Source organism: Heptranchias perlo, chromosome 7, assembly GCF_035084215.1.
Source record: "Heptranchias perlo isolate sHepPer1 chromosome 7, sHepPer1.hap1, whole genome shotgun sequence".
In the NCBI taxonomy this organism is placed as follows: domain Eukaryota; kingdom Metazoa; phylum Chordata; class Chondrichthyes; order Hexanchiformes; family Hexanchidae; genus Heptranchias; species Heptranchias perlo.
The window spans coordinates 27,186,422-27,213,992 of NC_090331.1; the positions used below are offsets into that span (position 1 = coordinate 27,186,422).

At 41.0% G+C, this 27,571-nt stretch overlaps 1 protein-coding gene across 1 annotated transcript in view; it reads left to right on the top strand.

Moving 5' to 3' along the window:
• Window positions 1–27,571, top strand: part of LOC137323576 (low-density lipoprotein receptor-related protein 1-like) — a 1,400,855-nt gene that overhangs the window by 486,902 nt on the left and 886,382 nt on the right. The window contains exon 6 of the mRNA XM_067987196.1: window positions 4,870–5,133. Within this exon, the coding sequence (XP_067843297.1) occupies window positions 4,870–5,133 (264 nt within the window). The remainder of the gene's footprint in view (window positions 1–4,869; window positions 5,134–27,571) is intronic.

Here is a 27,571-nt window from a genome sequence, read left to right on the forward strand (position 1 = left end):
ATGCTGGTGAGATTGACAATTATGAGTCAGTTGTGAATATAAATCTCTCTGTACTGGCACTATTCTAAATCTGGCCACTCGCCCGTTCTTGCAATTAGTTTGAAATGTGGTAAATGTGAACTGTTATAGTTTGGGGCACTTCTGGAGGATTTTGATTACAAATGGTGCTGAATGGGTTAACTTATTTAACTCCTAGGAGAGGCTAATTTAAAACATCTACTAACCCAAATTGCTTATCATTAAACAGCTGGAACAGTCTCCCACTGTCTTTCGATGCCAGGATAAACACAATAAAGTTGACTGAAAATGCTTCTTGCAATTATTACAGTCCTTTTAAACATACTCATTTCAACAGATTGGAAGTCATTTTCAGTGAAATGATAGAGAGCAACATTGAAGTAGTTCAATTATAAAAACATTCATGTGGTAGAGGAATAAGATCAATCTAGCTTTATCCTAAAGTTTTAAATTAGAACATTTAAAGGTTAAAAATCCAAACTGTATTTTCATTTTCTATGTCAAGTTCATGATGCGCTTTCTTAGCTTGTCTGCTCACATTATTTGTTCATCACATTTAATGGACGAGCTTGTATGAAATCGATCAACATTTTTTTTGCAATAAAATTTAACATGTAGATTTGATATTTTTAAATTTTGGAAATCTTTTAAAATCAGAATGCGGTGGTGTAAAAACCTAAAAAGAATAGAGAGTAGAACAGGAATAAACAGAGAGACAGGTCGTAACACACATACGTACACGCACAGTCATGCAAAAAATTGTGTTGTGCGGATTTGAAACTCCTATGCTGTCAATCTCACTCGAAATCACGGAGCAGCTTTCTGCTTGTGCTCCATGTGGTGAGTCGTTGAACTGGATAGATGTCTTCTTCACAGGATGCAAAAGTTGGATCATAATAAATGGATGGTTATATTCTATATCAATTGCTATGCAGGGCCTTTCATGGAAGCTTTGTTGGCTCCACCCTGCTGATTACTAAAGAGTGATTAGTTCTCATCTGAAAGATAAGAAGAAACTCGAGTCACTGCAAACAGATACAAAGAGAACTCGGCAGTGTGCAGTTTATCTTCAATGATAAGAAGGCCAAGTAACTAACTCGCTGTTCTTCAAAGCCTGTAGCAAGCCAGTGATAGAATATTATAACCATATTGTGACAGGCTGTAATGAAGCCCCCAACTCTTTCTCCCAGACTCAATATGGTTCAGAATGAATCAGATCAGTGGACTTAGTATGGTCAACTCCATACTCGAATCCATTCTCTGCAACCTGCCAATCCCTTATAAGAGGACATAGTGAGTTTATTGTTAGATCTACTGCTGGCATCATGAAAAATATGGTGCCTCTTTTATGTTCTATTTTACTATAACAACAATTGAAAAAGAGTTGCTGGAAAGGAAAATCTAAAGGGTGGACTTTTAACCAAAGTATTCCCCCTTTTAATAGAAGAAACTGATGTGCTCACCTTAAGTTCATTTTGTTTTTTTTGAAATGGCCATTTTCCTGTTGGCATTGAGACCCTTCAAATGGGGTCATCCTACTCCTTGGGTTGCTCCAGTGACAACTGTTATAGCAAATGTCTCAATGCAATCTGGAGCAGCTTCTTCACAAATGACAGGAAATGCAACGGCCAAGGGCCAACCTGGAGCCACCCAGGCTTGGGAATAGAGTGGGAAATTGCATTTCCTGATTTACCATGGTCAGTTAGCTCTGAGGTCTGTTTGAAGTCAATCCCCCTGCTGTTTGCATTGGAATAGCCTTGGGACATTCTCCCTAATTGAAATCTCTGGAGTAGATGAGCAGGAAGGGAAGCCCTACTTAAGTGTCTCCATACTAGCAGTAAAACTGATGTTTTTTTTAAATATAAGATAAATTGAAAGTGAGCTTATTGTTTCCACTATATAAAATGGAAGTACTTTAAAAACAAGTACTTCTCCCAAGCTTTCCCATCTATTTAAGTCACAGCTACATTTCTATGCCAGGAATACAAAAATATTTCACTTCAACATTCTGAACAATCCAAAATGTTTACATATGAGAATAAATATTGCAAGGTACTGTCAGTGGCGTGAGACCTCACAAAATTTACCATATAATACCAGTTGCAAAGCTTCTCTGCATGGCTTTGTTACCTCTAGACTGGACGTTTCCAAGTCTACTGGCCAGCCTCCCATCTTCCACCCTCCATAAACTTGAGCTCATCCAAAACTTTGCTGCCTGTCTCCTAACTTGCTTCAAGTCCCGTTCTCCCATCACCCGTGTTCACTGACCTACATTGGCTCCTGGTCCGAGATTTCCTCGATTTTAAAATTATCATCCTTGTTTTCAAATCCCTCCATGGCCTTGCCCCTCCCTATCTCTGTATCCTCTTCCAGCCCTACAACCCTCCGAGATCTCTGCGCTCCTCCAATTCTTGCATCTTGCGCATCCCTGATTTTAATTGCTGTACCATTGGCGGCCATGTCTTTAGCTGCCTAGGCCTGAAGCTCCGGAATTCCCTCTCTAAACCTCTCCGCCCCTCTACCTCTCTCTCCTTCTTTAAGACGCTCCTTAAATCCTACCTCTTTGACCAAGCTTTTGGTCACCTGTCCTAATATCTCCTTATGTGGCTCGGTATCGGTTTGTTTGATAACATTCCTGTGAAGCGCCTTGGAATGTTTTAGTATGTTAAAGGTGCTATATAAATGCAAGTTGTTGTTGTTTTTCCTACAGATGCTTTTCCTACCGATGAAACTCTCAGATAGAGAACATCGTTGCTTAGAGCTCTGTCCCTCATATCCAGAAGCTCAAAAGCAAAGTTAACTTTCACTGCTGAACCAGGGTTGTTGGAGCATGCATATTAAGCTATAGAAATCTCCAACTTCAGCTGTCTAGGCCCTAAGCTGTGGAATTTCTTCCCTAAACCCCTCCACCTCACTCTCTTCCATTAAGAAGCTCCTTAAAACCTCCCTGTCCTAATATCTCCTAATATCTCCTCGGTGCCAAATTTTGTCTGATAACGTTCCTGTGAAGCACCTTGGGATGTTTTACTACTTTAAAGGCGCACGTTGTTGTTGTTGACTTGGCACCCCATTAGATTTTTCTCCAATTTTTTCTGTTGTCCAGGCAGCCAACAGAGTCCAACTTTTGAGACACCTGTCCTTGATAAAGTTGCACCCTGTCACATTACCACCATCCGCTAATCAAATGTGCTAACAGATATAACTTTACCAATTGTTATTATAGTAAAATACAACCTAAAAGAGGCATCATATATTTCATGGTGCCAGCATCAGACCTAACAAATCCTTTGGTAAAAACAATCAATGCTGTTGGATCCCTTGGGAACACATAATGGCTTGGCACAAACAAAAAGTGTATTCATCTTTAATGTTCCCTAAGCATAATGAGACCAAGCAGTACATGCATTCATGAAGGATCATAAATTCTATATCCATGAAAAAATCTATATGTGAGCAAAAACTCTGGTGTTTATCATTGTTTTAGCAAATCAAAATACAAAGGTCGATGAATCATTCCTGTTAAGTTGTATCCAACTTTGTGTCAGGGATGAGAGAGGGAACATTGCAACAATTGTAAGTGAATTTAATTTGTTTGCTTAGTTACCACCAACTTGTTAGGTTTCATACCACATGCCAAGTATTTTTATAAATGCTAGATTGGAGTTCTAACAGTCTCTTGTTAGGTATTTATGAAGTAGTACCTGAGAGCTGATTAAAAGAATTGTAGAACAGGTTTTTGTAACGAAGACTATCAGTGTCTGTGTGATTTAGCAGAAGTTCCCATTTCAGTGGGAATTTAGTGATGTTGCCAGATTTCCTCTCTCCATAGATATATCACTTTGCTGCTGCACATAGCTTAATTTATTGATCTGATAATGATGAAAGTCAACCAAGTTAGCCATGAAATTTTGAGTACCTGAACTAATGATTTTCTAGTTGGAATTCCAAACATTGATTACCTTTTTTATATGAAAATGGAATAATTTCCAAGAATTTTAACTGTTTGATTGGGTTTCTTCTTTAAAAAAATGTATGGGGGATTTTCCTCCTCTTTGCACCTTGGGAATTGACACTTCCCAGGAGCATGAAAGGAGAAACGGGGGCAGAAAGCAGTTATGTCAGATCTCTGCCCCCATTGCACTACTCTGGGATATCCTGGCGCTTTCCCTTGTGACACAAATAGGCCTGCACCTCTAGTAGGCACAGGCTTAGCGCTGGTACTTTAATGAGGGGGGAGGGTAGCTCCCAGTCTCATATCTTAATTTTTTGGACTTCTTCTTATTTGGCGTCCCAGCAGAGGGGCATCAGAAAAACCTTGGTGTAAAGTTGGGCCTCCATAGACCAGGGAGTCTGTGGGGGCAAGCTGAAGATCACGCAGGGAAGTAGGCAGAATTGTGTTCTACCTCTTTCCCCCTCAGTGAGCAGTGAGAAGGTCCTGATCTCAGTGACTGGAATCTGCCCTCTTTTTTAAAGATGCACAGTTGAGCGAGGGGTATGCCTGCCCCTGAAGTTTGCCAGGCCATGCAAATGGCGCAGGGAGGAAAAACATCAGCAGTACTTCTTTTCAGGCATTGTGCACCATAGGTGCACTCTGCCTAGTGGATCTCCAATGGAAATTCATAGTTGGTAGCTAATGTACAATTACTTTTACCATAACATGAACATCAACTCTACTTCTCAATGTGCAGTTTTAAGCCTCGTCATCAAAATAAGTGACATCATTCCCATTTTATGCTGCAGATGCACAGATTCAAATATTTTTTTTCAAATTGTGGAATAATTAGAGTTTTGTCATTGTAACGTAATTTTATTTTTTTTAAAAACTCAATCTATTAACTTAATCTTTTTCAGAACCTATTGATAGACCTCCAGTACTTTTAATTGCCAATGTTAAAAGTATCGTGGCAACCAGTCTAAATGGATCTAGTGTTTCAACCCTGAATTCCATCAATATAAATGGAATCATTGCACTAGATTTTATTTATGATGAGGAACTGGTCTGCTGGATAACAGGTGAAGAAATGTCTGCTCATGCTGAACTGAAATGTGCCAAGATGACACCACTGAATGGATTCACTGAAGAGAGAGTCATCAATATTTCACACAGCATCCACAGTGAGTATTTTCAGCACCTAGAAATATTTTAGAATTTTTTTATTATGATAGATCAATGATTTTTTTAAATCTGCAATCAACCTTTCTGAATCTGTATTCGCATTTCTGCCTTTGACAAAAATCTAACAAATGTTAAATAATAACCATTTCACATTTTTTGAAATAGCCATTTAATGAAAAGTTCATTATTAAATTAAAAATGACATCTATAGACATCAATAAATGTGGAAATTCAATTTAAAAATGCTTCAGTTTTCCAGAAGAAAGTAAGCTGACAGAAATGACATTTTTAAAACATTTTAATTATTACAAGGCAGACACACATGAGCAAGGCCATTTGATCCATCTTTGCTCTTTCTTCCAGACAAATTCTACATTCCCTCCCCCCCACCCCCACTGTCATGGCATCCAACACTTCCTGAAGTTATTCCAGGGTTTTTGTATCCACTACCCTACCCAGAAGTCTGTTCCATTTGTTAATCACTCTGGGGAAGATTTTGGTGTCTGTCACCATTTGGTCAGGTGGTCGGCAGGATGTCCACTCCACCTGACCAATGACGATGGAGGCCTTATCCATTTTCATGTTTGGGCTTCATTCTAATAAGCACAATGAAGTGCCAGTGCTGAATAAGCAATGACAGGCAGTTTGTTGATCCAGTGAATGGAAAATCTATGGAGCCAAGCCAGAAATTTTAGTTTAAAATGGTGGGGGGCAATCCCAGTGGGCCGGGGGCACAGAGGGTTCAGCAGCTGGAGGGAAGGTTTTTGTGAGGCTGGGAGAATCATGGCCCCACAAAAGTCATTGGCAAAGCTGATTCTTGATTTTTTTTTTGGAATGGCCTACAGCAGTTCCTTTAAGCACTGCTGCTTCTGCGGCTTAGTGCACTCTGCCCAGTGGAGGATCAAAATTGCACTGAGGTCCCAAAAGCACCTTCGGATCTCACTTTGACTATTTTTGGGCAGGAGCAGTGGTTGCCTATTTTGACCCCTGCTCAAAAGTCAAATAGGATGGGTCTTATGCGGCAAGTGAATGTTAGTTTTTAATTAAAAATTTGTCTGCCACTACCCTGCTCGTGCTGAAAATGGGGCATACCAGATAAAAATCACCCCCTCTTTGCCTGAAGAATAATCCCACGACATCAGTCCTAAATTGGACATTTTACTAATTTGGACCTGCGATTTGTCTTTCTGTCATGGTTTAATTTGTAGCAGTATTTTTTATCTACCTTTCTAGATCATACACTGTCATATTTATTTGAAATAACCTTTTAAGGCTGAAAAGCCCAGGCTTCTCCAGTTGTTTCTCATGGCTCCGTCAACAACAAGAACAGTGATGTACTAAAACGTCCCGAGGTACTGATGTTGGGGATCATGCCTTTTTTTCTGAAATGCCTCAAAGGCTTGAATGTGTCCTAATGCCTCAGTGAGTAGAACTGGACACAAGACTCAAGGTGTTGTCTGACTAGAGCATTATACAGTTTGAGCATGACTTTCTCTAACTTGTACTGTGCTATTTTGGCTAATAGATCAGAATTCTGTGTAACTTGTTGATGGCTGCTGTGTAGTAACTGGGCATGTTGTGCACCAAGTCTACGAAAACCCATAGATCTCTTTCAACTCCCTTAGCTATGTAAATATCTTTCATAGAATATTTATGACGCCCATATTTTCTTCCTATTTGTATTACTTTACATTTGTCCATATTATCTGTCATTATTCCACCCACTTCTTTTGTCTAACTCAGATTTGACTCCCTCCCGAGCTGTGAATTTGACCAGTTTATATTCAGCTTCTGAATCTAAGCCATTGTTGTAAATTAGAAATAATAATAAATCAATCACTGGGGCACCCTCCTCAGCACTTTAATCCCCTTACATAATTCCTGTAACACGTAACTGCTGCTTCCTACCCTACAGCCAATTTCTAAACTATTCCCAGGTTTTACTCTGGAATCTCACTGTTTTAAGTTTAAATACTATTATACAAAACTTTATCAAATGCTTTTTGGAAGTCAAGGTACAGCACGTCAATGAATAATCATCGAGCCTTGTACTTCAATGATTCATAAGGTGGAAACAATGATTGTAGGTCCAATAATACAGCCATCATCCGTCTGATAAGCTTACAGTCTGGATTTTCTTCTGTTATCTGACTATCCATCTTTTATTTTTGCCTATTGATTTCAGCTGAATGTTCAAACGATTCTTTCCCTATCATCTCCATGGGAGATTAGAAATATTTATTGATCTAACATTTGGTTTAGCACTTGTATTCAACACCTCTCCCATAACAGTTTAGCTTTAGCATTACAGCAACCTGTTTCTGATTAGCCATGGTTGCCTATTTTCTTTTATCTGTACATGTGTATAAAGGATCAGATGCCAAGAGCACAACCAGAAGACGAGCTAATAACCTTCCTCATGTCTTTTCATGTTCTGTAAACTTTATATTCTTATGAGCTTTAATTTATTTATCACAAAATGCAGATTAAAAATGCTGCTTCACTGCAAATTGCTCCTCTATGCTTATCAATAGGAATAAACAAAAGAGAAAAAGAACTGTTCAATGTCCAAGCTGCATATCCAAACTAAACCTTTGAAACCCTTGCTTAACTAAATTTAACCAGATATTTCCTATTGGGGTACACTGAAGATTTTATTTTCCCAAAAATTAAATTCTTATTTTCTGCTTTGAATCAATTCCAGGCACAGCTAACTAAATCTAATTTATAAAAATGCTGGATTGTTCAAAAGGAGAATATGTTTGCGAAACAATCTGGTTCAGCCTGAGACAATGGCCGGGAAAGGGGATGGTATCAGTAGCGAGAGTTTAACTGGAGAAAATTGGGTCTTATCCAAGACTGCATATGGGATAATCAGTCTGACAACACAGAGGCAGTGGAAGTGTCGAGAGAGAGGTGGTGGAAAGGTAGAGCTGGGGGTCATCAGTGTACATGTGAAACTGGTACCATGTGTGCGGATGATGTTGCCAAGTGGCAGCATTTGGATGAGGAAGAGATGGGAACTAAGGATAAATCGTTGGGAGATTCCAGAGGTAATGGTGCGGGGGCAGAAAGGGAAGCCATTGCTGGAGATACTCTGGCTACAATTACATAGGTAGGAGTGGAACCAAGCAAGGGCAATCCCACCGAGCTACACCACAGAGGAAAGGCATTGGAGGAAGATGGTGTGGCCATCTGTATCAAAGGCTGCAGAAAGGAGGAGGCGGGATAATGTATGAGGTCACAGTCAGAGGCAATGTGATTTGTGATTTTATTTTGGGTTGTTTCAGTGCTCTGACAGGGGTGGAAATCTGATTGGTAAGATTCAAACATAGAGTTTCAAGAAAGATGGGAGGTGACAATATGTTGAAGGACTTCAGAGAGAAAAGGAAAGTTGGAGATGGGCAGTAGTTTTCAAGGGCAGAGGGGTTGATGTTGGTGGTTGTGAAAGCGAAGGGAATATTATCTGAGGAGAGGGAGTCATTTACAATGTCAGTTAGCATGGGGGCCAGGAAGAGAAGTTGCGAAGTCGTCAGTTTAGTGGGAATGTGGTCATGGAAGCAGGAGGTGGATCTCATGGACAAAATGAGGTCGGAGAAGGCAAGAGGGAGAGATAGGAGAGAAACTAGAGAAAGAGGTAGATTTAGTTATAGGGCAGTGAGGTACCTTGAAGGAGGCTTGGCTTGGTGGGAAGTGGAAAGGTGGGGATGCAGCTGAAAGGATGATCTCAATCTGAGTGATTATATCATTAGAATATATAATTTAAATGGTATATAATAGTAGTTCCAGGCATCTGTCCAATATTTGCTATCTCCCTCTTAAATAACTGTTATTGTTTACTCATATGGAATAAGCTGTTTCTAGTCAGATGGTGCACCACATGTTCCATGCTTAACCCTCCTATTATGTACCAGTTTTGCCTATCAACATAAACGCAGTGGAGATTAAGATGTGATGATATAAGAACAGAAGAACATAAGAAATAGGAGCAGGAGTAGGCTAATCGGCACTTCGAGCCTGCTCCGCCATTTAATAAGATCATGGCTGATCTGATCCTAACCTCAAATCTAAATTCATGTCCAATTTCCTGCCCGCTCCCCAAAGAAATGGCCCAGAGAAATATCTCTTGGTACTTCAGGTACATATATGTCATACAAACACTTGAAAAAAGACAGAAAAGACCATCTAGTCTATCATGTCGATCATATCGAGACATGATGCAGCCCATGTGCACAGTCAACCCACCCCTTCCCCTTCCCAGTCATGTGATCTATGGAAAGACAAAAAAAAAGAAAAAACGTGAACCTCATTGAACAGTTACTTTGCAGTGATATTCATGTATTGGCTTTGTGCTTTCTAAGTTGTGCAACATCTTCTGGACGTCTCACCAGGGCCTCTAATTTGATGAAGCTTTCAATCACAAATTGCCACATTTTTGCCTCGTTTGCATATTGGGGCCCCTAGTAGGAACTTAGCAGATGACAGATGATGAATAAAAGCATGACTCCCAATCTGTCTGAAAATGGACCAACAATACTCAACTCAATGCCATGCAGTGTATGTTCTGTGAGAATTCCCTCTGGCTGAAGTCAGAATAACATGCGCTTTTTATTAAAACAAATGTCTTCTGGACGCTACAGCGGCAAATCATAGATATGTTCTCAAAATAAAAAATATTAAAATCACAATGTGGAAAACATAAAGGGATAGGCATTTTTTTTAACAGAAATGCCTATCTTTACAGCTACCATTCACTTCAATGGACAATTTCTAAACATCTTAAAAAGAGTGCACATTCCAGCACAGACCTGCCAAGAATTGCTCATTTGGAGTGACAATGAGAGTGAAATTGGTCTTAGGCAGTAACGTAAAACAGGCGATAGTGAAATGGCATCCCATTTTGCATCCCACACTATTTTCTTTTTCATTGACGTGGAAAAGAAAATCAGGTGGGTGTAAAACAAGCTGCCGATTCACTATCACCTGTTTTGCGCTACCATCCCAGATCAATTTCACCCCCCACACTCTTTTTGGTTTCACGGTACAACTTATTTGATGCATGTTACTCTTAACAATGAGCGCAGTTATATATATTTAAGTAGTTTTGCAATCTGTGTCCTTTGTATTAGGCTTACATCTTAGCATTTTTATTCAATGTCACCTTTCTCACAGATTTCAAGGAAGTATAGGTTCAGAAATTAAACAGTTTATTAACCAGCACCTGATATTTAGCAGGTAATTCATATTTTATATATTGTACACCACATGCAGCTCTGCAAGTAATTTACTTGTTACCGAATGTGATACAAGATTCAGTAAGACATTGGTAAATGTTCTTGGGTCATATTCAAGGCTGAATCCTCAGGCATGACTTTGTTCTCTTCAGTTACTATTTCACATACGTCAGGCGAAAGAAGATTTTTGTTTAATTTATAGCACAGAGCCACGTATGAAATTCCAAGCCCTACTGTTGTTCTCCACACTAATACCACAGCAGTTTTCAGAGTGCTTGGCAGAATGGCGGGAGCGACTGTTCCATTATTTTTCAAAGTTGCGGGGCAAATTGAAACAATTACATTTATACAATGCCCTTAGCGTAGAAAAACGTCTCAAAGCACCTCACGGAAGCAGCTAATACAAAAAACGTCGCCGGGGTGAACGAAAAGCTTGATCATAGAGATGGATTTTAAGGAGGATATTAAAGGAGGAAAGGGTGGTGGAGAAGCAGAGAGGTTTAGGGAGAAAATTCCAGAGTGTAGGGCCTAGATGGCTGAAGGCAGTAGTGGAACAGAGGGAGTGAGACATGTACAACAACAACAATTCACATTTATATAGCACCTTTAACATAGTAAAACATCCAAAGGTGCTTCACAGGAGTGTTATCAAACAAAAATTTGACACTGAGCCACATTAAAAGATATTAGTGATCAAAAGCTTGGTCAAAGAGGGAAGTTTTAAGGAGCGTCTAACATGAATAATGTGCTTGCTACCTTATCTATACCTTTCGTTAATTTAACGACATATGTGTTGAGGCATGGCAGGGCAGCTCACACCAGTCGAATGCACATGCTGTGCCATGTGGGAACTCCAGGACGCTTCCCATGTCCTGGACAACCACAGGTGCAGGAGCTCGAGATCTGGATTTCAGAGCTTGAGCAGCATCTGGCGTCACTACAGTGTATCCGCGGGGTTGAGAGCTACGTGGATAGAACGTTTCAAGAGGTGGTCACCCCACAGCTTAAGAAAGTGCAGGCAGAGAGGGACTGGGTGACCGCCAGACAGACAAGGAGGACCAGGCAGGTAGTGCAGGAGTCCCCTGAGTGCATCTCACTCTCTAACCAGATACTGGTGAAGGAGAGGGTTCCTCTGGGGAGTGCAGCCAGAGTCAAGTCCACAGTACCATGGATGACTTAGCTGTACAGGGGAGGTGGAGAAAGGGAAGGAGAGCAATAGCGATAGGGGATTCTATAGTTAGGGAAGCAGACAGGCGTTTCTGCGGCCACAGACGTTATTCCAGGATTGTATGTTGCTCCCCTGGTGCCAGGATCAAGGATGTCACTGAGCGGCTGCAGAACATTCTGGGAGGGGAGGTTGAACAGCCAGAGGTCATGGTCCATATTGGTACCAATGACATAGGTAGAAAGAGGGATGAGGTCCTGCAGGCAGATTTTAGGGAGCTAGGAAAGAGATTAAGAAGCAGGACCTCAAAGGTAGTAATCTCCAGATTACTTCCGGTGCCACCCGCCATTGAGTATAGAAATAGAAGGATAGGGCAGATGAATGCATGGCTGAAGAGATGGTGCAGGAGGGAGGGCTTTGGATTCCTGGGGCATTGGGATCAGTTCTGGGGAAGGTGGGACCTGTACAGGCTGGACACGTTGCACCTCAAGGAGCTGGGACCAATGTCCTCGCGGGGGAAGTTCGCTAGTGTGGGGGGGTTTTGGCAGGGAGGGTGGGCACCAGGATGTAGCAATGGAATGGAGAAACAAGGGGCACAAAGGATCGGGAGAAAGATAGCACTAGAGCAAGTAATAGTACAGCATTAGGTGGGATCAGACTAAGAGAGAGTACAAGAAAGTCTAAGACTGGTTACTGTGCATGTGTGTAAAAGAAAATCCAAAAGTCTTCTACAGGCATGTAAACAGTAAACGGATATTAAGAGGAGGGGTAGGGGTGATTAGGGACCATAAAGGAGATCTACTCATGAAGGCAGAGGGCATGGCTGAGGTACTAAATGAATACTTTGCATCTGTCTTTACCAAGGAAGAAGATGCTGCCAGAGTCTCAGTAAAGGAAGATATAGTTGAGATACTGGTTGGGCTAAAAATTGATAAAGAAGAGGTACTTGAAAGGCTAGCTGTACTTAAAGTAGATAAGTCATCCGGTCCAGATGGGATGCATCCTAGGTTGCTGAGGGAAGTAAGGGTGGAAATTGCAGAGGTACTGGCCATGATCTTCCAATCATCCTGAGATATGGGGGTGGTGCCAGAGGACTGGAGAATTGCAAATGTTACACCTTGTTCAAAAAAGGGTGCAAGGATAAACCCGGCAACTACAGGCCAGTCAGTTTAACCTCAGTGGCGGGGAAACATTTAGAAACGATAATCCGGGACAGAATTAACAGTCACTTGGACAAGTGTGGATTGATTAGGGAAAGCCAGCATGGATTTGTTAAAGACAAATCATGTTTACCTAACCTGATAGAGTTTTTTGATGAGGTAACAGAAAGGGTAGATGAGGGCACCTTAGTTGATGTGGTGTATATGGACTTTCAAAAGGCGTTTGATAAAGTGCCGCACTGTAGGCTTATCATCAAGATTGCGGCCCATGGAATAATGGGGTCAGTAGCAACATGGATACAGAATTGGCTAAGGGACAGGAAAAAAGAGTAGTGGTGAACGGTTGTTTTTCAGACTGGAGGGAGGTGAACAGTAGTGTTCCCCGGGGTCAGTGCTGGGACCACTATATTAATGACTTGGACTTGGGTGTACAGGGCACAATTTCAAAATTTGCAGATGACACAAAACTTGGAAGGGTAGTAAACAGTGAGAAGGATAGTGATAGGCTTTAAGAGGATACAGACAGGCTGGTGGCATGGGCGGACACGTCGCAGATGAAATTTAACACAGAAAAATGCGAAGTGATACATTTTGGTAGGAAGAACGAGGAGAGGCAATATAAACTAGAGGGCACAACTCTAAAAGTGGTAAAGGAACAGCGAGATCTGGGGGTATATTTGCACAAATCGTTGGAGGTAGCAGGACAGGTTGAGAAAGCAGTTAAAAAAGCATACTGGATCCTGGGCTTTATAAATAGAGCCATAGAGTACAAAAGTATGGAAGTCATGATGAACCTTTATAAAACACTGGTTTGGCCACAACTGGAGTATTGTGTCCAGTTCTGGGCACCACACTTTAGGAAAGATGTGAAGGCCTTAGAGAGGCTTCAGAAGAGATTTACTAGAATGATTCCAGGGATGAGAGACTTTAGTTACATGGATAGACTGGAGAAGCTGGGGTTGTTCTTCTTGGAACAGAGATAGCTGTGAGGAGATTCAAAATCATGAAGGGTCTAGACAGAGTGGATGGAGAGAAACTCTTCCCATTGGTGGAAGGGTCAAGAACCAGAGTACATAGGTCTAAAGTTATTGGCAAAAGAACCAAAGGTGACATGAGGAAAAACTTTTTTACACAACGAGTGGTTAGGATCTAGAATGCACTGCCTAGGAGGGGGGTGGAGGCAGATTCAATCATGGCCTTCAAAAGGGAACCGGATAAGTACTTGAAAGGAAAAAATTTGCAGGGCTACGGGAATAGGGCGGGGGAGTGGGACTAGCTGGATTGTTCTCTCATATAGTCGGCGCGGACTCGATGGGCCGAGTGGCCTCCTTCCATGCTGTAACCTTTCTATGATTCTATGTTCCTTCTCAGTCTTATTTTCTAACCAAAATAATTTTCGTCACTTGAGCCTTTCTTCATAATTTAGTCCCCAAGACCTTGAATCATCCTGCTTACTCCTTTCTGAATCTTTCTAAAGCAACTATATCCTTTTTGAGGCAGGGTGACCTAAATTACTTACTACTGATTTGTATAAAGCCAGTATAACTTGTTATAGAGTCATCGAGTTATACAGCACGGATAGAGGCCCTTCGGCCCATCGTGTCCGCGCCGGCCATCAAGCCCTGTCTACTCTAATCCCATATTCCAGCATTTGGTCCGTAGCCTTGATATGTTACCCATTGCCCTCATGATACACCTCTGTTTCTGCTTTGCCTTATTGATAACTGCCTCACATTGACCAGGTGCTTTCAGAGTATGACTTTTGATCACTCCCAAACCTTTTTTTCAGTCATTTATCAGTGGAGACCCTTTCAAGTTATGGATGGGCCAACCCTTCCTGAACTTTAACTGGTTCACCTGCTGAATTCTGATCAGGGTGGAATTTGCCCAAACCCACAATTCCACCAACTTACTTTAAAATAGACATGTTAATTGCTACATCTTCCCTCCGCCACAAACATGGGGAGGGGGAATGAGGGTGGCCTGTTTACCTTCAAATTATTTTGGCATGGATTGTGTCAGCTCTTTTCTCCCCCATTATAAATGTTGGAATGGTACCTGATGTCCTTCCTCCCAAGTCTTTACACTCATCTGCAATCTGCCTACACCTCTGCCTATTTGCATTATCTTACTTTTATCCATATTAAAATCTGATCATTCCCATACGTGGTCTGAGTGATATACCTACTCAGAGGTGTAACAATAGTAACCCCTTGTGATCTGAATCACATATTCCTGTCTTTTGCATGTGACCACATGTATGGTTCTCAACATTTTTGAAGGTAGCCCGAGAAAACACTTGGTGAGGCAAGGCCATCTATGAATCATAAGCTGCTTTATTTCATAGCTAATTAACATATAGAGCAACAATTATGATCAGATCTACTTAATTTCATCAGTACAACTTGTTTTAATATAATAATACAAAATAATGAACATGCTACGCTTCCCCACAAAAGTGGATCGTTTACCTTAAACAAAATAACTTCTTACTACTTGCCTTCTTGTTAATCTTATGAGCTTGGCAAAAGCTTTCCCTTGCAGCTTTCTGTTTAAAAAAACCTGACTGTGAATGTTTCTGTCTCTGTTTTTATCTCCCTGTGTTCAGAACTGAAGGGGACTCGCTATATTAGACAACCCCTGCCAAGCACCTGGAATCAGGAACCTCCCAATGCAATGGGTGTGGTGTTTATTGATTACCATGACATGCTAATGAATTGATTATTGTTTACAGTCTTTAGGGAAACAACTTCAATGCTTAGCTCATTAGCATTTCAACCACTTTTCATCTGAGTGCTTCTTTTAAAAAAAAATTGTGCAAAGACACTGGCCCCAAATTTCCTGGCTCACACTTACTCAGAAATAACGTCGAAATTTACATCAGTTTGCATGCTGATGGGAACCTACACCGAAATTGTCCACGGAGCTCATTTGCCTATGGAAGGTAAACACTGGCGTAAAACTACTGCAAATGCAGTGTCACCAATAGGGGTAATACCGAGTGGGCTGCTGTCTTCTGCCAAGGTGCCTCACTGTCAAAGCCTCTTGTATTTGCTGTTCTTCCTTTCTTTTGTAATGATGTGGAGATGCCGGTGATGGACTGGGGTTGACAATTGTAAACAATTTTACAACACCAAGTTATAGTCCAGCAATTTTATTTTAAATTCACAAGCTTTCGGAGGCTTCCTCCTTCGTCAGGTAAATGACGAAGGAGGAAGCCTCCGAAAGCTTGTGAATTTAAAATAAAATTGCTGGACTATAACTTGGTGTTGTAAAATTGTTTACAATTTTCTTTTGTAAAACAGGGATATGCCCACTGGGAAGGCCATTTCAGCTGTTTCGTCCTTCTAAAGCCTTGATGGGGGCGGAGGGGGTGGGTGAGGGTCTGAAAAATTTCAGGTGCACTGAGACTGACAGCACTTCGGTTAAATATAGTCCAGGTCTCAGAGTGGAAAATGTGAAGAAAATCAGCATAAAACTCCTCAAGTATTAGTTACACCGATATCAGGTGACTTTGGGCCGTGCTGCGCTGAAGCTTTTGGGCCTTAATCTACTTCAGCGCATTCGCGTAAATCCAGAAAGCTTTGTGTGAACTGCTCTTGTATAGGTGGAGCTGTGTAAATGAATGGCAGAGAGTTTTGGTGGACTTATCTCTGAGGTTGCCCAAATGATTGAGGAAATTCGCTCCTATGTCATGGTCACACCAAAACATTCCAGGAAATTCTGGGCCACATTGCTTAAAAAACACAACATTTAAATATAACCATTTTCCAAATGATTTCTGTGTAGAAAATGGTTAAACGTCTCGAAATGTGACAATTGCCAAACTGAAACTTGGCCTCATATGCTAAAATCCAGAATGTTTTTCAAACAAAATCAGTTATGCTTCTCCATAGTAAAAGTAGATACCAAGCTAAATGTAAGACATGGCTGAGAGATTAAACCGAGGCCCCGTCTTCCCTCAGTCGGCATAAAAGATCCCATGGCACTATTCGAAGAAGAGCAGAGGAATGCTCCCCAGTGTCCTGGCCAATATTTATCCCTCAACCAAAATCACTAAAACAGATTATCTGGTCATTATCACATTGCTGTAAGTGGGACCATGGCTGCCGTGTTTCCTACATTACAACAGTGACTAAACTTCAAAAGTACTTCACTGGCTGTGAAGCACTTGGGGATGTCCTGAGGTCGTAAAAGTGCGATATAAATCCACGTCTTTCTTTTTTTATAATTATAAATGGCAACAAAGGTGGGGGGGGGGGGGGCGGGAAGCTTTGGCCCTCCAGACAATTCAAGTGGATTTTAAAACATCTTTTTCTCTCCAGAATAAATGAACTGGAGTCAGTTTAATCAAACTTATAATTAGCATCCACAAGTTAAATACACAAACAGGCAGACATGTCAACACTGTGCAGTAAAAATGTGTTCCTCACTTGTAATAAATGATACAGGGAAGGAACTGTGCCTTTTACTCATAGCTACAAATACTGCAACCTCTGGGGTTGGATCTACTTAGATTTCTGAATGAATAACAATATTTGTTTGCTGGAGCTCAGGGATAAACCAGCTTAATTTCTGTGCAATACCAAGCTTAAATTATGCATTGTTTTATTCTTATTTGTCACCAATCACATTCATGTCTGGATCTGTAATAATAAAAACACCAACTTAAGTGTACCGCAATGCCTGATTTTCTGTCTATAAATACACTCCAAATTCCCATTTTTGTTTCTCGTTTGGTAGGGCTTGCTGTTAACTAATGTGAGCACATGCCATTAAGGCAAGTGATCGACAAGTTTTATGTGTTCGAATTGCTGCATTACCTGCCCAAGTTAATTGCGAATGGTCTCTTTTGATTTGTCCCATGAAATGAAATCTGAAGAATTAAAATTGGCTGCTTGTTACAGCTCCATCTAATTAAAGGCGGCAGTGTCAGTAGCCCGAGATGTAAGGCAAATGTAAGTTGAATTCTAAGATTGAATTTAAATGAAAAAAAAACACACAGTGCAATTGATTCATTGTTTTCACCTGTCGCTCACTCCCTCCCGATGCTTCTGACTCTTCCTGTACCACCTGCTTCCAATTCTCTCTTTCCTCACTCTGTGTATCTGATGCTTTGCATGTCTCCCTTGATGGGTGCTATCACCTCACAGCTGAAATCTCTGATGTTACACCTCATAACTTTTATCATTCCTTTATATCTCTTTTGCCTCAAGTATCCCTTCATATTTGTTTAATGTCTCTTTTTATTTCACTTTAATTTCACCCTCAGGAGTGATGTGCATTAATATATATGCATTGCTTCCTCCTGCTTTCACCCTTGCAAAAGAGCAAGAGAGATTTATGGAATAATATTGGATGATGGGATTATCCTAGCTTCTTTAATGACATGAGACTGCTCTATTATTACTATAGTTAATACAATATGGTTTGGTAAACAACAGAATTTTTCAAAACTATTTATAACTGCAGGATAAGAGCAGCAGAAATCAACACTCTATTGTCGATATTTATTGCTGTTCTGAATGAAACTTGGAGCAACACCATAGCCCAGAAATTCAATCGCTCCCTGGAAACGGGTGTGGTGTGAATGGATTTATAGGCCCATATGTGGAGAGGATGGAACACAAATCAGATCAGATAGAAATTGCAACATGGTGAGAGTGTTACCACTGAGCCAAGCTGACACAAGTAAGGGGAAAAGCAGCTGGGAAGTACCTACCAACAACATATGGGTTCCCAGTGCATATGAGCACCTATTATAATCAAGTCTTTTTAGTATAGATAAATATAGAACAATAACAGCAGAGCAAATACAAAAATGGCATGGAAAGAGATATTTGGAAGGAAAGTAAAACAAGCTATAGTATGTGCCATAAATTGGATGTTTAATAATAGTTCTTTAAGTGGATCTTAAAAAGTGTCTTATATTAAAGATAAGCACCTGGAATTTCTGCAATGCTTCTCTGGTGGAAGATCGACAGAGCCCCCCGAAAAACATAGAAAAACAGAAAATAGGAGCAAGAGTAGGCCATTCGGCCCTTCGGGCCTGCTCAGCCATTCAAAATGATCATGGCTGATCGTCTAACTCAGTACCCTGTTCCCGCTTTTTCCCCATATCCCCTGATCCCTTTAGCATTAAGAAATATATCTATCTCCTTCTTGAATACATCTAATGACTTGGCCTCCACTGCCTTCTGTGATAGAGAATTCCACAGGTTCACCACTCTCTGAGTGAAGAAATTTCTCCTCATCTCGGTTCTAAATGGCATACCCCGTATCCTGAGACTGTGACCCCTGGTTCTGGACTCCCCAGCCATCGGGAACATCCTCCCTGCATCTAGTCTGTCTAGTCCTGTTGGAATTTTATATGTTTCGATGAGATCGCCTCTCATTCTTCTAAACTCGAGTGAATATAGGCCTAGTCGACCCAATTTCTCCTCATACCTCAGTCCTGCCGTCCCAGGAATCAATCTGGTAAACCTTCATTGCACTCCCTCCAATGGCAAGGACATCCTTCCTCAGATAAGGAGACCAAAACTGCACACAATTCTCCAGATGTGGTCTCACCAAGGCCCTGTACAACTGCAATAAGACATCCCTGCTCCTGTACTCAAATCCTCTTGCAATGAACGCCAACATACCATTCGTCTTCCTAACTGCTTGCTGCACCTGAATGCTCGCTTTCAGCGACTGGTGTGCAAGGACACCCAGGTCTCGTTGCACCTCCCCTTTTCCCAATCTATCACCATTCAGATAATAATCTGCCTTTCTGTTTTTACAACCAAAGTAGATAACATCACATTTATCCACGTTATAATGCATCTACCATGTTCTTGCCCACTCACCCAACTTGTCCAAATCACATTGGATCCTCTTTGCACCCCAGCTTTGTGTTGTCTGCAAACTTGGAAATGTTACATTTAGTTCCCTCATCCATATATTGTGAATAGCTGGGGCCCAAGCACTGATCCCTGCGGTACCCCACTAGTCACTGCCTGCCACCCAGAAAAAGACCCGTTCATTCCTACTCTCTGTTTCCTGTCTGTCAACCAATTCTCAATCCATGCCAGTATATTCCCCCCAATCCCATGTGCTTTAATTTTGCACACTAACCTCTTGTGTGGGACCTTATCAAAAGACTTCTGAAAGTCCAAATACACCACATCCACTGGTACTCCCTTATCCAGTCTACTAGTTACATCCTCAAAAAACTCCAGTAGATTTGTTAAGCATGATTTCCCTTTCATAAACCCATGCTGACTTTATCCAATCCCGATAATGCCCTCCAAGTGTTCTGTTATCACATCCTTTATAATTGACTCTAGCATTTTGACCACTACTCATGTTAGGCTAACTGGTCTGTAATTCCCTGTTTTCTCTCTCCCTTTTTTAAATAGTGGGGTTACATTTGCCACCCTCCAATCTGTAGGAACTGTTCCAGAGTCTATAGAAATTTGGAAGATGATCACCAATGCATCCACTATTTCCAGGGCTACTTCCTTTAGTACTCTGGGATGTAGATTATCAGGCCCTGGGGATTTGTCAGCCTTTAGCCCCATTAATTTCCCTAGCACTATTTTTTTTACTCATACTGGTTTCCTTCAGTTCCTCCCTCTCACTAGACCCTTGGTTCCCTAACATTTCCGGGAGGTTATTTGTGTCCTCCTTTGTGAAGACAGAACCAAAGTGTTTAATTGTTCTGCCATTTCTTTGTTCTCCATTATAATTTCCCCCATTTCTGACTGTAAGGGACCTACATTTGTCTTCACTAATCTTTTTCTCTTGACATATTTATAAAAGCTTTTACAGTCAGTTTTTATGTTCCCTGCTAGTTTACTCTCATACTCTATTTTTCCCTTCTTAATCAATCGCTTTGTCCTCCTTTGCTGAATTCTGAACTGCTCCCAATCCTCAGGCTTGCCGCTTTTTCTGGAAATTTTATATGTCTTCTCTTTGGATCTAATACTATCCCCAAATTCTTTTGTAAGCCACGGTTGAGCCACCTTTCCTGTTTTATTTTTGTGCCAGACAGGAATGAATAATTGTTGTAATTCCTGCACAGGTTCTTTAAATATTAGCCATTGCCTATCCACCGTCATCCCTTTTAGTAAAGTTCCCCAATCTATCATAGCCAACTCGTACCTCATAGTTTCATAATTTCCTTTATTTAGATTCAGGACCCTAGTTTCAGATTCATCTACTTCACTCTCCATCTTAATAAGGAATTCTATCATGTTATGGTTGCTCTTCCCTAAGGGACCCCGCACAACAAGATTGTTAATTAATCTTTTCTCATTGCACAATACCCAGTCTAGGATCGCCTGTTCTCTAGTTGGTTCCTCAACGTATTGGTCTAGAAAACCATCACGTACACACTCCAGGAATTCTTCCCTCACTGTATTATTGCTAATTTGGTTTGACCAATCTATATGTAGATTAAAGTCACCCATGATTATAGTTGTACCATTCTTGCAAGCGTTTCTAATTTCCTGTTTAATGCCCTCCCCTACATCTCCACTACTATTTGGGGGCCTATAGAAAACCCCCACCAATGTTTTCTGCCCCTTGGCGTTTCTTAGCTCCACCCATACGGATTCCACATCGTGATTTTCCGAGCCAATATCCTTCCTCACTATTGCATTGATTTTCTCCTTTACTAACCACGCTACCCCACCTCCTTTCCATTCTTGCCTGTCCTTCCTAAATATTGAATACCCCTGGATGTTAATTTCCCATCCTTGGTCATGCTGCATCCATGTCTCCGTAATCGCAACTATATCAAAAACGTTAATATCTATCTGCGCTGTTAATTCATCTAGCTTATTGCGAATGCTCCGTGCATTAAGACACAATGCCTTTAGACTTGTCTTTTGCAGATTGCTGGTCATCTTAGTTTTATTTTGCACTATGGCCCTATTTGTTTTTCGCCCTTGTTTTCTCTGCCTTCCACTATTGCTTCTTCCCTTTCTGTCTTTTATTTCTATCCTTGTTTCCCCCTCCTCTGTCTCCCTGCTCAGGTTCCCAGCCCCCTGCCATTCTAGTTTAAACCTTCCCCAACAGCACTAGCAAACACCCCGGCGAGGATATTGGTCCCGGTCCTGCTTGGGTGTAACCCATCCCGCTTGTACAGATCCCACCTTCCCCAGAAACGGTCCCAATGTCCCAGTAATCTAAATCTAAAATCTAAATCTAAATCTAATCTAAAACAGTGGTTATGGCAGGAGATCAGGAGAAACTTGTGGAGATTATATAAAAGAAGCTTGTTAGAAAAGTTTACGTGTATGGTATAAGAGGAAATGTAGAAGCATGGACAGAAAACTGAATGACCGACAGAAAATGGAAAGTTCAGGTAATTGGGCGTTGCACGGATTAAAGGAGATTGGACGTAGTGTATTCCAAGTGTCAGTGCTGGATGCACTTTTATTCTCAGCGTATCTAGATGATTTGGTCTTGGGCATAGGAAGAGCAATCTTGAAATTGCTGATGACACAGAAATAGGAGGTTAAGTAAACAATGAGGAGAACTATGAAAGTCTTCAGCTATGCCTGAAGCCGTAGACATTTTCGCGAAATGGGAAGTCAGGTGGTAGGTGCAATTGTGCACAAGTGTAAGGTAATATATTTTGAAAGGAAAAACAAGGAATTGGAGTATACACTCAATGGAAAGATGCTGAAGGGTGTCTGCTAACAGAATGACCTAGAAGTTCAAATACATAATTCCCTGATAGTGCGAGAGCAGCCATAAAGAGGTCAATAGCATTTGGGGTTTTATGTATTGCAGTGTAAAATACAACTGTAAAGATGCAATGAAAAATTTGTGCAAAACATTGGTTCGGTCACAGAGTCCTGTTTGCAGTTTTGGGTGCTCCATTATAGAAAATTAATTAATGCCAATGGAAGAGTACAGCATAGATTCACAAGGATAATGCCAGGAAACTTGAGATACTGGAACTATTTCCACTGGAGCAAAGAGGGGATTTAATATAGGATTTTGAATTATGAAGGTTTTTATAGTGTGTTAATGGTAAGACTATTTCTGTGGTTGGGGAGTGAGTGGCAAGGGTCATCAATTTAACTGAGACTAAGGATGGAGGTTAGGAGAAATGTTGCTATGCAAAGGGTTATTGGAGCTTGGATTGATTTGCGATGGGGAAGGATTATTTCCTGCGGTTGGGGAGTAGGTAACGAGGGTCATCAATTTAAAATTGTCACTGAGTGAGGATAGAGACTAGGAAATATCTCTTTATAAAGTGGGTTGTTGGAGCTTGGAATGTTTTGCGACAAAGACCATTAGACTTTTAAAGATAAAATTAGATAAATATTTAAAGATGAAGGGCTATGCGGGGTGGTGGGATTAGTTTTATCTCGGGTCCTGCAAAGTAGGCACAAAGACAAACAACAACAACTTGCATTATATAGTGCCTGTAACGTAGTAAAACGTCCCAAGGTGCTTCACAGCAGCGTTTCCAAACAAAATTTGACACCGAGCCACATAAGGAGATATTCGGACAGGTGACCAAAAGCTTGGTCAAAGAGATAGGTTTTAAGGAGTGTCTTAAAGGAGGAGAGAGAGGTAGAGAGGTGGAGAAGTTTAGGGAGGGAATTCCAGAGCTTAAGGCCTAGGCAGCTGAATGCATGGCCGCCATTGGTGGAGTGATTAAAATCGGGGATGTGCAAGATACAAGAATTGGAAGAGTGCAGAGATCTTGGAGGGTTGTAGGGAGGAGGTTACAGAGATAGGGAGGGGTGAGGCCATGAAGGGATTTGAAACAATGATGGGAATTTTTAAATTGAAGCATTCTCGGACCAGGAGCCGATGTAGGTCAGCGAGCACAGGGATGATGGGTAAACAGGACTTGGTGCGAGTTAGGATATGGGCAGCAGAGTTTTAGATGAGCTCAAGCTTATGGAGGGTGGAAGATGGAAGGCCAGGCAGTAGAGCATTGGAATAGTCGAGTCTTGAGGTAACAAAGGTACGGATGGGGGTTTCAGCCGCAGATGGGTTGAGGCAGGGGCGGAGATGGGTGAAGTTACTGAGGTGGAAGCAGGTAGCCTTGGTGATGGAGCAGATATGTGGTCAGAAGCTCATCTCAGGGTCAAATAGGACACCAAGGTCGTGAACGGTCTGGTTCAGCCTCAGACAATGGCTAGAAGAGGAATGAAGTTGGTGGCTAGGGAACGGAGTTTGTAGTGGGGACTAAAGACAATGGCTTTGGTCTTCCCAATATTTAGCTGGAGGAAACTTTTGCTCATCCAGTACTGGATGTTGGACAAACAGTGTGACAAATCAGAGACAGTGGAGGGGTCTGTGGTGGTGAGGTGGAGTTTGGTGTTGTCGGCATACATGTGGAATCTGATATGTTTTCAGATGATGTCGCTGAGAGGCAGCATTGGAGATGAGAAATAGGAGGAGGCCAAGGATAGATCCTCGGGGGACTCCAAAGGTAATGATGCTGGAGTGGGAAGAGAAGCCATGGCAGGTGATTCTTTGGCTACGACTGGATAGATAAGAATGAAACCAGGCGAGCGCAGTCTCACCCAGCTGGACGATGGAGGAAAGGCATTGGAGGAGGATGATATAGTCAACCAGGCCAAATGACGACCTCCTGTGCAATTAAACTTCTATAGTATAATAATATATTTGAGAGCCTCATGAAAACAATTGGCAGTAGTTACAAATATTTGCACATAGTTCAGTCAGAACTTTGTACTTGAATTTCATATTTTTAGTTAGGAATATTGGGGTAAATTTACTGATCTAGTGCGTCTAGTGTACAGCTATGCTGGAAGAGTCGAAGAATCAGTATTACACTGTTGTAGCCTTAGCTCCAACCCACACTCCCTTTGAACACAGCTGAGAGTGCAAGATTATTTAACATACCCTGAGACTTTACACCTTAACAATATCTTCTTCCCCAATGTTGGTCTATTGGGAAAACCAAACAGGGCATGAATATGCAGTAAAAAGTTAGCCCAGAATTTGCTGTAGCCGGGCAAAGAGGGGCGGCTTGCCATTACTTAGACTTGCCCTTGCCAGTTTAATCCCCATGATATTTTGCGCCGCAAGTTGCTGGAAATGTGAGCTAATAAGGGGACGGTGCCCTCAACAGGGCATCTGGGACCTGAGTGAACAGGGCAAGCAACTGTGTATCTCTTTAACCAATCAGATTAAAGGATTGTGAAATTCACACCACAAGGACTGAGAAGTAAGTGTCAGCTCGAGTGGGTGAATTCGATGTCAACTCAGGTGCAGAAAGAGGAATAAAGAGAGGGAAAGAAAGATTGGATTGAGAGAAAGAGAGAAAAAGGACAGAAAGAAAAAGTTAAAAAAAATAATTTATTTTTTAAATCTTCAATAACAATTAAAATTTGAAGGAATGAGACTCCACACTTGTATTAGTTAATTTTCAATGTCAGAGAGGTTGATTAGCAGTAATTAACACTTACCATGTCATTAAAAGAATATTACAATTTTACAATTACAATTTTACAATTTTACAATTAAAAGAATACTTAGACTTAAATTAAAGGAATCTTACAACACCAGGTTATAGTCCAACAAATTTATTTTAAAATCACAAGCTTTCGGAGATTATCTCCTTCGTCAGATGAATGAATGAAAAGGTTCTCAAATCGCATATCTTATACTATGTTGGGACAGCATCACACCAATCAAAAGGTGTCGTTGTTATTCAAACAGGCCAGTCACGGAGAACAGCACGTCCCAGTACACTCGATATACATTGTGTCTATTACACAGGCAGGCAGAAAGAAACTCAAAATGGCAGAGAGAGAGAGAGAATTTTAAAAAACATATAATTTTTTTCCCCCTTTTTGCTGGTGGGGTTACGTGTAGCGTGACATGAACCCAAGATCCCGGTTGAGGCCGTCCTCATGGGTGCGGAACTTGGCTATCAACTTCTGCTCGACGATTTTGCGTTGTCATGTGTCTCGAAGGCTGCCTTGGAGAACGCTTACCCGCAGATCGGTGGCTGAATGTTCTCGAAGGCCGCCTTGGAGAACGCTTACCCGAAGATCGGTGGCTGAATGTTAGACTTAAATTAATTTAACATAACTTTCTGTGGTGAGTTTAGTTCGTATCTACCGCACAAATACAGCAGCTTCATTCCATTCAATGCATTCAGAGGCAGACAGTGAGATGCCGTTTTTGTGAAGCTGACAGCGGAGCAATGCATCTTGGACAGCGACTTTTGGGTTTCCATGTTTAACTGCGCATCTGCCCTCACCTGAAGTTGCTGTACAATTTGCACATAAATAACGGTGAACGCCATTAGCCTCACCATTATTTTGACAGCAATTTCTGGGCCGTTGTGTTTTCCCATTTCACTTGCAAAACCCAGTTTTGAATTTACAATGCCTAATCTTGTATCTCTTCCCCAAGAGCCTATTGCTTTAGTTAATAGGCTTACACATACAGACTACATAGGCGGTGACTACCTACATATAGGTTCAATGTTCAGTCAGATCTTCTTCCTCTAGCTAAAGAGTTTAAGTAGTAGCTTTTATTTTTGTTTTGTAAGTAAAGAGCTGAAATTCTTGAATTCCCTATGTCTGATTGTTATATACTTGGCCAACCTTCCAAACCTCAAGTGCCAGAAACAAAAATTATATGCTAACAAAATGCCACAAGTTTCAAATATTGCAATAAATGTACCTGTATAGTACTAAGTATACTAGTATGCTCATTGATATTTTAAAATACATTTTTTTACAAGATTTAGAAAATTAGATGTTTTGTTTTTACAGTTTTCTATTTTTGTTTATAAAATCACCTAGAAGCCACTTTTCAGTAGTGCATAGTACTTTGAGTTTTACACAATTAAATTCACTCTATGATAATGTATTAAGGCTTGCAAAATTATTAACATTCAAAAACACTAGTTTTCATTTCTGCAATACTTTTTATTTTGACATTTTTTAAATATTTTCTTTATTTTTAGAAATAATTTGTAGATATATAGTTTTGTTTCTTACTTAGACTTCCCAGTGGCTGCCATTGCTGCTATATGGATCTAGGCTGATCTATTCCAGTGTGAGTCACTCATCGGTCAAATGTTTCTGCAGTTGTACAGCAGGTAGATGGAGGTCTGCTTCTTCACTGAGGTTGAACGTGGAAATGTTCACGTTACCAATTATCCTTCATCCAACTGTATACCATATACTCCTCCACAGCAACCTAATGACTCTGAGGCCCACTATCCCACTCTTTCACATGGAGAAAAAAAAATTCTGTTGTGCATTGGCAATGTGAAAGAAAGACTTCCATTCATATAGCACCTTTCATGATCTCAGGATGTCCCAAAGTATTTTACAGCCAATCAATTACTTTTGAAGTGTAGCCACTGATGTAGTGTAGTGTAGTAGAGTCGTGTAGCTCATAGAGACGGGGCACTGGGAGGCTCAGAGCAATGCACTGTGGGAGAGTTTACTGAGCTTTGCAGCAGCCAATTGTGCTCTCCTAATTGCTGAATGAACAAATGAATGAACGCTTCCACATTGTAGCACATTTCTGTGACAGCCACTCATGCTCTCATCTCCAAGGCAACAGAACGCTGGGTATGTGGGATGGAGCTGCATTGTATTCTGTCTCCAGTACTTTCCACTAGATTAATGTTAGACCGTGCTAACATAGTGATTAGCAACTATTAATTTATTGCTGGCTGATCTATGTTTAGAGGATATTCAAAAGCCACACTTAAACTATTGAGGAACCATATGCAGTTTGCAAGGCATCGGTTGACCAGCCTGGATTAGTAAAAGGATGATTAAATGTCTTATTCACGCCAAGATCTCACATACCTTTGATAATTTTGACTTATTTTGATGAATGCAATTTAACTTGGAAACTTTCAACA